The sequence below is a fragment of the Penicillium angulare genome (genome assembly GCF_028827245.1).
Source record: "Penicillium angulare strain IBT 27051 chromosome Unknown utg000004l_segment0_segment0, whole genome shotgun sequence".
Classification (NCBI taxonomy): Eukaryota; Fungi; Ascomycota; class Eurotiomycetes; order Eurotiales; family Aspergillaceae; genus Penicillium; species Penicillium angulare.
Window position 1 is genome coordinate 5,609,994 of NW_026623163.1, and position 13,123 is coordinate 5,623,116.

The 13,123-nt window shown below is 45.0% G+C and overlaps 6 protein-coding genes across 6 annotated transcripts; 4 read left to right on the forward strand and 2 right to left on the reverse strand.

Annotated features, from left to right (window-relative positions):
* Positions 1–1,424: 1,424 nt before the first annotated feature.
* N7478_005989 (uncharacterized protein) lies at positions 1,425–1,685 on the reverse strand (the record flags this gene model as incomplete). Its single annotated transcript, XM_056922203.1, has 1 exon — positions 1,425–1,685. One exon carries the CDS (start codon positions 1,683–1,685, stop codon positions 1,425–1,427), a length of 261 nt encoding a protein of 86 aa, XP_056780240.1.
* Positions 1,686–2,747: 1,062 nt separating this feature from the next.
* N7478_005990 (MFS transporter) lies at positions 2,748–4,396 on the forward strand (the record flags this gene model as incomplete). The annotated part of the gene is made up of 4 exons (XM_056922204.1): positions 2,748–2,935; positions 2,999–3,377; positions 3,434–3,511; positions 3,569–4,396. 4 exons carry the CDS (start codon positions 2,748–2,750, stop codon positions 4,394–4,396), a joined length of 1,473 nt encoding a protein of 490 aa, XP_056780241.1.
* Positions 4,397–4,706: 310 nt separating this feature from the next.
* N7478_005991 (uncharacterized protein) lies at positions 4,707–5,045 on the forward strand (the record flags this gene model as incomplete). The annotated part of the gene is made up of 1 exon (XM_056922205.1): positions 4,707–5,045. The coding sequence occupies one exon, from the start codon at positions 4,707–4,709 to the stop codon at positions 5,043–5,045; it is 339 nt and encodes a 112-aa protein (XP_056780242.1).
* A 670-nt stretch (positions 5,046–5,715) lies between these two features.
* On the forward strand, positions 5,716–6,247 carry N7478_005992 (cytidine deaminase; the record flags this gene model as incomplete). Its single annotated transcript, XM_056922206.1, has 3 exons — positions 5,716–5,934; positions 6,010–6,095; positions 6,148–6,247. 3 exons carry the CDS (start codon positions 5,716–5,718, stop codon positions 6,245–6,247), a joined length of 405 nt encoding a protein of 134 aa, XP_056780243.1.
* Positions 6,248–6,755: 508 nt separating this feature from the next.
* Positions 6,756–7,616, forward strand: N7478_005993 (flavin-containing monooxygenase; the record flags this gene model as incomplete). The annotated part of the gene is made up of 1 exon (XM_056922207.1): positions 6,756–7,616. The coding sequence occupies one exon, from the start codon at positions 6,756–6,758 to the stop codon at positions 7,614–7,616; it is 861 nt and encodes a 286-aa protein (XP_056780244.1).
* Positions 7,617–9,125: 1,509 nt separating this feature from the next.
* N7478_005994 (uncharacterized protein) lies at positions 9,126–10,551 on the reverse strand (the record flags this gene model as incomplete). Its single annotated transcript, XM_056922208.1, has 3 exons — positions 9,126–9,934; positions 9,991–10,312; positions 10,366–10,551. The coding sequence occupies 3 exons, from the start codon at positions 10,549–10,551 to the stop codon at positions 9,126–9,128; spliced, it is 1,317 nt and encodes a 438-aa protein (XP_056780245.1).
* Between the last annotated feature and the right edge of the window lie 2,572 nt (positions 10,552–13,123).

Consider the following 13,123-nt stretch of genomic DNA (forward strand, 5'->3'; position numbering starts at 1 on the left):
CCTCATTTTTTAGCATTCGTGTAATGGAAAGAAAAGGGCGCATAAGGCTTCAATTCAAATATTGAAAGGTTGCCTAAGCACAGTCACATTCTGTAGGAAGAGCCTGATGATCGCCCCACAGCCTGCCATTTTCAGAAAATGGGCATATATCATAGATCATCACCCCCAGGGCTTCGAACGGTGCCGACGGTCGATTATAGAAGCACGCAATATAGCCTTATAAGCTAGAGCCTTCAGGAATGCGACCAAAGCAGGAATTAGCGAGAAATGGTAGGCCTAGTGGCGGTATCGGCTGCACGAGACATCACTTATTGCCCAAAGTAGTTGTTGCACACCGGAAGAGCGGTATGTCAAGGGTTGAAACGATTATCGAGTCTTGGAAAATGACGCGTCCTTTAACACAAGAAGGATTCAACGATTGGACAGACCGGAAAGGATATCATGCCAAGGGTCAGGAGTGAGCCTCCAGAACTGATTTCCCTCGACTGTGCCCGAGTCGGTAGATGTTGACGTGGGTTCTTATCCGAATCGCCCTGTAATCTTCTCTCGATCGGGTAGTAAGTGCGCCATTTGGCTAGTTTAGACTTGCAGATCACCCCACTGAATTTATCTGCTATTTAATTATAGGCGTAATATTCTTCTCAACAAAATGCTGTGGGGATAAGCCTGTCGGACGTACTAGTAGCCGCTGGGAATAATTAAGCATATACTTTTAAAAGCTAATGTTTGAGTAAATTGAACCTTGAGTTATTTATTTGGTTCTTCAGCAACAGCCACCTGGGCATCTCAGTATCCCCAGTGACCCAGGGCCATTACTAATCTCTACATAAAATCAATTCTCGAGCCATTCTTTCTATAACCTCTTAGCTACATGTACCATTAACTGCATTTCCATCGGTTTTTCAAGGTTGGTAGATATATTATGTTGAGTATTAGTTTTATTGTTCTTTGCTACTTCTGACTGGCTAACGTATTAACAAAATCTTCGACTTGGAGCTGCTATAGTTTCAAGTTGCTCCCAGCTCGGGGTAGCCAAATTAGTGTCCGTGGCATAGCTATTATCTGTCGACATACCGGTGGAAAGTTTTAGCAGAAGATACGTTGTTTCAAGATATGGATGTTTTATGTATCATCATATTGTAAGTGGCGGAGAAAATTGTGTCTGCTGGCAACGACGTAAAAGGTGCGAAGCTACGAAATGTTGTTAATTCTAAGCTACCATGAATTTCATGTTCTAGACTGCTAAGTGCTGAGAATGACCCCTAGTCAAAGAACTTGAACAAATTCGCTGAATGGCAACATCCAAAGACTTCAAGATACAATGCAATGGTATTACAAATTCATGCTTAAACTGAACTAAATCGGGCGTGACGATGTGGCTGTTATTCTTTCGTCCAAATTGATTTCTCGGCCATAAATGCTGCTTAGAACAGCACTTCAGTATACGCTGTTGAGTTGGATAATACCCAATCTCGAATACGGCTGCTGCGATAGTCAAGCGGGGACTGAGAAGAAGCATCTTCCTTTGCTTGGTCACTTGGTGCCAGTCCAGATCTTTCACCTCCCTCTACAGCATTTTGAGACTTTGCTTGGGCATGAACATTTCCCATGCAAGTGAGATTAAGTGATCTCTTTTGTATTAGACCCAGCACTAAGTCCTCAAGTCGATTGATACGATCTTTCATGTCGCCATTTCCTTGGGAGTGTGCAGGCAAGGCATGTACCTGAGGGTATATACACGAAACTCCATGGCCACGATTTAAGCAGCGACTGAAAGACTTAAGTCGATCACATCGCAGTCTATCTTTAGAGTTAGCGTATAAACCTGTAGGTATCTATGATGTGTTATGAATATAACGCCGGAGTGAAAAGGGGTGGGAGGAAGAGATGGCGAGGTTCTGCGAAAATTGCAAGCTAAAACTGGAGATCTTCAAGAGAGCCAATTTGAGATTCGCCAATGGGATTGCTTACTTGCGTCGACGACAGGTATTGTGGCTTTGCTGGAGCTTGTTTCGCCTCGACGGCAGCGGCAAAAGTTCGATCATGATCATCCCGCGAGCGACTTGTGCTTGAAGGCCCAAACGATTATTTAAGTGTAATATAACAACCTAGCATTTTGTGCATTGATGAAGGCTATTTATTTCAATGAGAAATATTCAAAGGTCATATGAGAACGTCCCTAGGCGGGTTTTCGGACATAACGCGGAGGATCGTCTATCGTCCGAATTCTTAACACCGGCCAATCATACTACAGTACTGGAGCTAGCGGGTACATAGTCATGTTGAGAGCACTGCGGAACAATGAAGAACAAAGGAAAAGAAAAGAGGCTCGGGTTAAATCTGCGTCGATCCCATGCGACTAGAGTCACACAGTTATAAGAGCAATTAGGCAGCCGTTGATATGGACAGAGAATAGGGAGTAGAGAGGGCGCAGCGCTTAATTCACAAAGTCCAAATCTTGAAATTATTAGCTTTTCACGATAAAGGAATCGCACTCCGCGGTCATAACTAATAAGCCATTCCGAATCGAGGAGGCTTTCCTGTATACTATATCTTCACCAAGCTCGGTCGATCAAGGGTAACCTCCGATCGATTTTTTTTAAAAAGCCAACAGACGGGCATTTGTTAAATACCTCTTTCTCTCTATCTTGATTTGCAAAATTACCACATAATTAATCAACACTCCTCAATTGTTCGGGGATCTCATTCTCAATTCAATGTCAACATTATCAAAAACAGATATTGAAATGGAGTCACAGCCACTGGACAACGTCACCTGTGATCCCGAGCTGGCTCGGGACAAGGTAATTGAAAATGAGGAAGACTTCATCAAGGCTGACTGGAATGGTCCTAGCGACCCAGCAAACCCTCGGAATTGGTCATCAGGCAAGAAACTCGTCCAAGTCATGCTAGTCAGTGGGTTCACACTCTACTCGTAAGTAAATTGGTTCAATTCTTCTTTACGACGATCTCTATCTAAAGAAAAACAAATGAACAGGAATCTTGCCGCTGTAATGTTTGCCCCAGGTGCTCAAGATCTCGTGGAGGAGTTTGGTATCGCAAGCAAAACTGTGGCCTATATGACAGTCACGATTTATCTCCTGGGGTTTTGTATAGGACCACTTGTTCTATCTTCACTATCAGAAACATACGGTCGATTGATTGTCTATCATATTTGCAATCTGTTCTATATCGGGTTTACGGTAGGATGTGCTTTGAGCACTGATACGGGAATGTTCTTGGCCTTTCGTTTGCTGGCTGGTATTGCTGCATCTTCCCCAATGTCCATCGGGGGTGGCACAATTGCCGATCTCCATGTTGAAGCTGAGAGGGGAAAAGCGATGGCAATATTTGGTATGGGTCCTCTTCTTGGTCCGGTTAGTAGTATCACCATGGCGTACTTGATGAATGCTCTTGTTCTAACATATTGCAGGTCATTGGTCCTGTTATTGGCGGATTTGTTTCACAGTATATCGGCTGGCGCTGGACATTTTGGTTAAACCTCATTTTTGTGAGTGATATACATGTTCTAGCTTCATATCAGTCTCTAATAGCCACTTCCTTATAGTCATGTACCATATCTCTGGTTGCTGTGGCGTTCCTGAGGGAGACCTACCAGCCAATACTTCTCGATCGCAAAGCCGCTCGTCTACGTAAAGAGACGGGAAAGCCCGCGCTATATCCCCGGATTTCGACCAACCCAGGACTCGCGCCTTCACAAGTTCTCAGGCACTCTATGATGCGACGTACCAAGATGATATTTCTATCGCCGATCGTATTTTTGATCTCAATATACTGCGCCTTCATGTTCGGTTTGCTCTATCTCCTCTTCACAACATTTCCAAGTGTTTTTGAGGAGACTTACGGCTGGGGCCCAGGAATATCTGGACTTGCATACCTTGGACTTGGTATAGGCATGATATTTAGCATACCTCTATTCGGTCTGCTTAGCGACAATTTATTGAAACAGCCACGTGGAGGCACAGTTTCCCGCCCTGAGCTTCGCCTAATTTTGATGATGTGGTGTTCACCATTAGTCCCTGTTGGCTTTATCTGGTATGGCTGGAGCGCTAGATTTCAAACACATTGGATCATTCCTATCCTTGGAACTGGCTGTATTGGAATTAGTGCATTTTTGATTATGATGCCGGCACAACTATATCTCGTGGATTCATTCGGGACTGAAGCGAGTGCTTCAGCTCTAGCTGCTAATACTGTTTTGCGAAGTCTATTTGCTGCATTTCTTCCTCTGGCAGGATCCTCCATGTACGATCGGTTGGGTCTGGGGTGGGGGAACACATTGCTTGGATTCATTGCTCTTGCCTTTGTCCCAGTTCCCTGGTTGTTCTTCAAATATGGCGAATATTTGAGAGCTCGCTTTCCAGTGAACTACTAACGTTCCCGGTCATACCATAAATCTTTGATCTGTGTATTGATCGCTGGAACTCTTTTCGGCCATCTTTACCACATAAATATAGGAAGTCACCAAAAGGTTGTTGATCTGGGTACGGCGGGTGTTTCAAGTTAGCGCCTTATATGGGTAAACCTGAGGGCCTGCGCAGGGTTCTTACCACATGCAGCCTGGAATGAATCATCTTCTATGACTCAAAACCCACACTCTTAATTTGAACAAAAATGTGAACTTCCCTTTTATATATTACACTTCGCTTTAAATTTCTAATGGCTAGATATTTCACTCTCAGGTCATGGCTTCAGACCTGCTCAGGCCTCTCGCGGTGTTTTGCAGCCACGCAGACAGTCAACGCTATATCAAAAACATCAGGAATCTCGGCGATGCGTGGCGAAGCCTTGCAGAACAGCCTATTCCTGAGTGTGACAAACACTCGATCGTTGCTGAAACCACCTTTGATTTCACCTTGAAATTAATAGACAGTCCGAAAGAACAATCTCAGTCTAGCCAAGCGGCTATTGAGATGCTAACCACTGAGTCTAATCTGTCTACTTCATCCGCCCACTATTCCAGGCCAACCGGTCGCCCTCGACACTATCGTATCTTTGCTGACTATGGCACGGATTTCATTTAGCGAGACCCGAATGATGTTACACCAGAAGAGGGGTGCAGTCATTTAGACGCAGATGAAGCACTCGCTCCTTACCCTCTATCTGTCTTGAAGTTATATTATGCCTGGGTAGACACTTATACCGAGAACGTCAAAGAAAGACGTGAATAAACCCAGGATCATTATGCACCAGTATTCACCGTTTCTGAGGAGATGGCTTGGAATGTGGCTGGGTACTTGTTGGCATGGCGTATTGTCATGGCACCTGATGTTGGGCGGCTCGAGTTTGAAGCTGGTGATTCAAAATATGTACTGGAGAAAGGCAAGGAAATAAGTGTAACTCTAGCTTTTCTGCAAGACCAGGCTGATTATCTAGCCAAGGGTTCGGTGTAGTAGTCAGTCATAGCTATCCATATCTTTGTTGCCATTCTTACCTAAGATTCTTGCATTGTATCGATTCCCCCGTTCAAGTTGTTGATAGTTCTTTCCCCTTTATTTCTCGGCCCGCATGAAAGCGACAGCGGCTAAGGTGGGGTTGCAGCGGAAAATATGGGACGTAGAGTGATCTGGGCTATAGCGGGACACCACACCGATAAAGCTACTATCGCCCACTATCGCTAAACCCCCGCCTTCAGCTACCCGTAAACTGTAACATCGACTCCAACTTCTCTTCTACAACTATTTCATATCCAAAATGGCACCTATCAACCCCCCTGTCTCAGCGCAAGAGCTTGAGATTCTTTCAACAAAGGCGATTGCAGCGAAAGCGTCCGCCTACTGTCCTTACTCTAAGTTCCGCGTCGGCGCGTGTATTCTTACCACGTCGGGCGAATTTGTGGTTGGCGCCAATGTCGAAAATGCCGCATACCCAGTAGGAACGTGTGCAGAGCGAGTCGCATTCGGTACTGCAGTTGTGAGTTAAATCCCTTTTCTAGTCTGGTTGACTTTGTCTCGACCTTTGCATAAAAACTGATTATGAAATCTATAGGTGGCGGGACATAAAGATTTCAAAGCGCTTGCTGTTGCTACAGACATTAGGCCAGCGGCTTCGCCCTGTGGAATGTGTCGGCAATTGTACGCTTTCGTCTTTTCCGTTCCTTGTTAATACTTAGCTGACATTGTTTAGTATTCGCGAGTTTACCGGTCCTTCATTCCCAGTGTACATGTATGATGTTGATGGATCATATGTTGTCAAAACGATGGATGAGGCACGTCATTCCTTCTGATTCATTAAAGCTATAACCATTATTGACCTGACGACTCATACAGCTGCTACCGGATTCTTTTGGTCCTGATAACTTGCCCCATTGAGCCTTGGAACCCGCAATCTCAAGAACGCTGGGTAGGATCTAGAATAGACCTGTTGACAAGCTTCTTACACGCAGCCCTTCCAGTTTGACTCTCCGGGGAGCCTTGGCTTGCCGATCTGGCTCTTCAACAGTACCTAACGTATGTACTGCCCAGCCTTGTACATCCATTTGATATGAATGCAATAATGGAATTGAAGAATTAATCAATCCATGGTAAGAAACGGCTATTCTCTTCCATACTTAATGCCTTTCCATTCCCATAAAAATTCAGCATCGTCAACTAGGTTATCCTCATCACGTGCATGAGGTATAAGCTTGTTAATTCCATAGACTTGCTTCAATTTATAATTCTCAGACTGAATAATCTCTCTCAATCTGTTGACCTACGTATCGAAATTCTCAGTTACCCTTTTTGTATCACAAAATGGTCAAGTACTTCAGGCTATGCGGTAGACTGTCCGCTAGCATGCCTCTCGCTCACGTCGTACACCTGGCAAAGTATCCCAAAAGGCCGGTTCCGAGACTCAGAGGCCTTGAAAAATTCGCGTGCATCGGTGGGGCGTGGGCAACGAACTGTTATCCTGGTGCTCGATGTGATAGCCCTGCTCCATTTTATCAATTTTTGGACGCGTCGCTCTCGGATGGTTGGAAGTGGTCGCAGCGATTTCCCCACCGGAACGAAATCTTGGCTTACTTCGCTTACGTTGATTCTAAGGTGAACATAAGCCAAGAATATGATTTTGAGGTCAGTGTCACCAAAGCTGAGTTCGATGAGAATGAATCAATATGGAATATAGATGTCAGCGATGGGAGAACTTTATCGGCACGATGGCTCGTACCAGCGGTCGGCTTTGCCTCTCATATCTCAATTCCTGATATTCAAGGACTGGGAAAATTTCAAGGCGCAGTCATTCATACCGGGGCTTGGCCAAGCTCTGGGTATAACCTCAAGGATAAGAAAGTTGCTGTCATCGGAACAGGAACTTCCGCAAATCAGGTTATTCGGGAGATTGAGCCACGCGTTTCATCTATGACTGTCTACCAGAGAAGTCCGGCCATCGTCTTGCCACAGTCACCCACGGTTCCTGAAAGCACAACAAGCTCTTTTTCTCTATCAGAAGATGAGAAAATGACATTTGCTGCAAAGTCGCTTTCCACGTTTACAGGGTTTGACTACCAGTTCCTTAGCCCACACGCTGTCCCAGCAGGGAGTCCGCAGAGGCTCCGGTATTATGATCACGTTTACAAAAAGGGCGGATGGAAATCTGTTTTTTTCCAATTTTGAAGATTTCTGGTATGATATTTCCGTCAATCAAGATGTATATTCGTTTTGGGCAGAGATAAATCGTGCCAAAATCCGTGACCCGGTGAAGCGTGATTTGCTTATTCCGAAATTGCCGAAAGAACCAATGGGTGTGCAATGACCATGCCTGGCTGACAATTACTATGAGACTTCTAACCTTCCTCATGTTGATCTGGTAGATGTCACGAAAAATCCGCTGGAACATATCACGACAAGCGGGATTCAATCTTGCGGCAAACATCGCGAATACGACGTGATTATTTTGGCCACAGGATCCAAGCCCTCCGCTAGCGGACTTGTGGGATTGAACATCACAGGAAGAAACGGTGTAGACCTGGAAACCGCCTCGCAAAATTCAAAGAAATCTTGCTTGGGTATGACCGTTCCTGGCTTCCCTAACATATTCTATCTCAACGGCCCCGGAGCCCCAACCGCCCGCGTAAATGCTCCTACGATTATAGAGCAGGAAAGCCAATGGATAGTATCTACACTTGGATAACTCCGCAAGCACAATATAACGAGCTGTGAGCCAACCGCTAGTGCGGTTAGCAGCTGGCGTCAAGAAGTCGAGTCACAATGGTGAAAGTCCCTGGATATGGCAAAACACTTGTTAGAAGATCCAGTTCAAGCTGGCAACACTGGCACTACGGAGCTCACATGGTAATTCACTAAAAATAACCTTTCTTCTGATCTCTCTGCTAATGGTCTTAGGGTACGTGAGATTGTTGAATATGGCATTAAATTGAAGGAATGCCAGCCGCCAAAGTTGCTAGGATTTGATGTTTCTCGGGATACCTATCAGACCCCAAGGGGATTATTAGTCGAAGGCCTTGCCAATTTGTGAGAGGCCGTGCATTTTTAGCCTTCTGTCAAAAAGGTATGACACAGATTGCTTGCCTCATTCAAATCTTGAGACTCATACTTGCTACTTAAACCGTGTTCACTTTCACGCATCTTGTCGCTAGAACGTTGTCATCAAATAACGTGATAATGAGGGAATCTTTTTCTTTTCTTTTCTTTTCTCTTTCTTTTTTGAAGAGAGAGAAAAAATGCGTTACCCTCGACAACCAGCCCTTCTGAGGGCATTTCTAACGCGGCAGCGGCCATTATGAGTCTACTCACAGGCCCGTCTGGCGTGTTTACGCAGTAACCCCTCTATGCCTAGTTCTTCCCCCAATCCCTCAAATGAGGCCTAGTCATTCTTGAACATTAGTCTATGTGGAAATAATCCACAGTACTATCATCTGAGCTTGCTTGCCAACACCTAAATGCCTAAGGTTGATTGGCAACAGATAAGTGGGCATGGAAATGGACAGATGGACAGTAGAAGAGAAGAGAGAAGAGAGGCGCTACAGGTATAGTTTTCAGATACAAAAAAAAGAAAAGATGGCTTCATTCATCGATCAATATACGAAATTTAGTGGCAGTATGACTATCATGATGGTGAATGGGACAAACAAAGGCCCTGGGGGCTTGACTATCGTATGGGTATTATAAGGCTAAAATCAGCACAGCAGGAACGACCGCCAATGTGATCACACCTAACCCCTTTCCAATGCGTGGGCTAGCTGAGCCTGAGTCCTTCTTCGTCCCTGGTACACCATCCTTGCCTGATGTAATCTCAACGATATCGTCTTCGGCTTCAATGTCCCAACTAAGCTTCGCCAACGAAATTTCGTCGTTATCAATGTCGAAGACTGTGTAAATCATACTGATGAAGTTGGCGCCTAAAACTATGCTTCCTTCATCTTGATAATCCTTATTCTCACAGATGGTAAAATAGCACGTCTCATTATCCGAAGTCCATTCATAGTCATCCTGAAAGTACCTGTCTTTGCTAACAAACTCCCACAGGGGGAATTGTAATTCCAATCCGCCGAATTTAAACTCTATTGTTGAGTTTTCACTTATTGCGTTACAAGTGAAGTTCACTTGCCCCCAGTCATCCGCAACAGAGGTGTTACCTATCTGGGAATTCAGGGCCTCAGCCACTGACTTTGGGACATAGGTCATTCCGAAATCAATGTCAAATACCGCATCCAGGGGAAATTCCTTGGATGCCGCGGACGTCTCGTTGATTGAGATCCCATCCATATTGATACGGAAAGCTTTAAAAAGATCTGAACCGTTGACTATGGGGAAAGTGTGTAGAGAGCCGTTGTACTGGGCCTTGTTCACGCCGCCGAACAGAACCATGTCGTTATAGAGACTGAAAGCCGGTGAGTTGATGGCACCGGTATCAGCCAATGCCTGAGTCAAGGAGGTGGAAGACGCATTTCCGTAACCAAGACCTAAAACGTCTAAATAAGTTTAGGTTAGTTATTATACCACCCGCGTATCGATAGGCCAAACATACTACCAGTATAATCATCATTAGTGATGATTCCCATTTTCATATCATCAATCTTGACCCCGCCAATTGACAAAACATCCGTCACGAAGTCACCGGTTGCCATCGACCCGGTGTCATTATATGCAAATTTGCCCTCGAGCTTCTTGGCAGTTGTCGAGGCTGTTCGGTTGTAGGATCCGTCCCCACCACAACTGTCATCACTGTAAAGCTCACACTCCCCAGCGCCCACACCATTAAGCCAACAGACATTGCTCCAAGTATTGAAGTAGGCTATGAATTGCTGAGGCGGAGTGCCGAATGTCATGTTTGCGCGGTAGCCGGCGTACTGAAAACTGTAGTTAGCCTCCAAGTCATTCTTAGTCTGAGCGCTAAACCTACATTAATGTCTTCATCTTCAAGACCGATTTTAATTGTCTTTGACCGCTTGTAAATCTCCCGAGAAGTATCTCGTTCGCGTACCATTGGCACTGCGAGTACCGCCGGACTGTCTCTCTTTTCCAAAGTCAATGCATTGGATAAGGCTACACCAGCCAAGCCAAGCAGCCAAGCCGACCCACTGCGCATGGTGATAGACGCTTAAAGGGTGGAATAAGATCTGATAAAAGAGAATGGGGCTGAAGGTGAGGACGAAGAAAAAGATTTCACCCCTATCTCCTGGTAGGGCCCTATATTTAAAAGCCCACCAGGAGGGACAAAGGCGTATCAGACCCTGGTCACAAAATGCGAAAATGGTTTAGTGAGGGTTTTAGCGGCCGCAGAAAATCCACCACGAAAAGAAATTCTACTGAACTAGAAAAATTGCCCCAAATTCAATTTTGAATGGTTTTTTCATCTTAAACTTCCAATGACCGGCATCACACCCGAAACTCAACTACGGTGAGTGGCAGCCAGAAAGCATAACATGATGTTTTCTAACAAACCCTCAATTTTGACCTCAATAATAGAAGGGTCTTCGTTACATGATTTGGCCCCCAGGACCCGATACTTAGCCTCTCTTGGCAGGGTCCATCGATGCCCAAAGTGAACTAGCGGGGAGAAGGAGCCGCTGTGTTATCTTAAATATCTCTTCAAGTACTATGAGTCAGGAGTCGCACAGTCCCTTCAATTTGAAGCCTCATGGCAATCTCTGGTGAGTCATCTGTTGCCTTCAGCGCCGTCTTGGATGCCTAATCGTCGCCTTTGCTGTCCCTGTTGCGATTGCAGCTCAGTAGGCTGAATCTTCAAGATCCTTGCGCGGATGATGGACGAGTCTAACATTGAGTCTTATTGTAAGTGGTTGTGTTAGTCTGTGGGTGTCGGTATGTAACGTAGTGGACTCCATTGTTGTACACTCGCGTCTCCGTTCTCCGTTCTCCATACTTAGGCTTAGCCCCAAAACATCTTGTCTAATAATGCAACTTGAAGTCTCTTCGGAGTCTAATCGTGCAGTCTCGATAATTTTGGACTGGCTATATTATAATTACTCGCGCTGTATCCCATGACTCTATAGAGGGTCGTCGTTCCTGAATGCTGCAGGTCCTTTGTCTGTCATCCCAACTCCAATTCAATTTCACTATTTCCGGTCTGGGTTTATAATATTTCATCAAATATGCAATAATTTTGACGCGAATAGTTCAATAATTGGCCCGATCCTCCTCGTGAACCATAGTTTTATCTTTCAATGGTTGGAACAGCCAAGCTTTTTCAATCTTGCGGTTGACGTACAAGATGTCCATGGGATCCATATTTCTTGTATTAACGCCGAACTCGGATGCGCCACTATCTGCCGTTTTTTCTTCCAATGGCCACCAGTAACATCTTAATTCGGAAAGGTAATTTCAGCCAAGTCATCAAGATCCATAAACCATAAACCGAAGAGACTTACACGCAGCCGCAATTCTCGCAGAAATTGAAGGAGATCTCTTTATCTCCCCAAATGTATTGAGAGAGTTTGGCGCCTTCTTTGTTGTCAAATTTGATTTCATTCACTTTGTAGTAACCCCAAGCGGCTGCGTAGCGCCGACAGATTGTACATTGACATTCGTTGATTTCCTCTGGTACACGAGGCAGGATTACCGTGATAGCGCCACAATGGCAAGTGGATTTAAGGGGTTTGTCCGCCATCTTAATCGAAATGTCAGGCCAGAGAAGGTTACGTAGAACAAACAGGGTTGAGCTGGGCACAGGGACTGGGGTTCTAGTGGCACTTTCAAGACAAGGGTATTTTGTTATGGAGGAGGGAAACGGGAAGTCATCGGCAGTCAGAAGGTCCGACACACGGGGGACCGGGAACCGTGCCCTTCACTGAGCGGCTTACATGTAGGAACTCCGAACTCCGAAATTTATCTAGACTAAGCATATTCAATCTTACGTCTTTCAATAATCAATTAATATTTTCGCTGCACCATATTTCTCATGTAGGTTGACGTAGCCTTTAACATAAAGTATACAGGAGGCAATTTTCAATGTATGCCACGGGTGTAACATCTTCAAGTTGCTCCACTGTACGCATATCAGTACTTTTAGCTGGGGTGGGGTATTATCTCTGTCTTGTATTCGATGTCGACGGTGTAGTATAACTACATGGAGGAGACTCGGGGCGGGCATGTTTGTACTGTTTGACTATGTTGTTTGGTTTGAAGCTCCAAGGAATTCAGTTGACTGCCTCTATAGGCACGCGATGGAGTGATTAGTATTTTATCTGCTCCAATAAACCATGGAAGACACCTGCTCGTGCGAGATCGCCCAGGGAGAGATAAAGGGGTTTTGGGGGTCAACGGAAAATATAGCCAGAGTGAAAAGGCGCACCCTCTGTTCTTGACCCTGAAGATATGGCTTCACAGGGAAGAGAATGTTTGAAAAATTGGTGAAGCAAAAACATCCTATCCCCGCTATCCTAGTTGTGTATGAGGTTAAAAAAAAGAGATGGGTTAAGGAGTGGAACTTGAAACAGGTATGCCGCCGGAGATTGCCGTATCTCCGTCAAAATGCTTCGCATAACTCCATGTACAGGTAACAGATGAGTTGGCAATGACCTGAGTTATACACGACTTCGAGATATTGTGCGCATAAATTTAAGTTATTTCCATATTCCTTGAAAATAGCATAAATCTCCCAAAGTTAAGGAGTTTACCTATGCAGTGGGATTTATCCACTG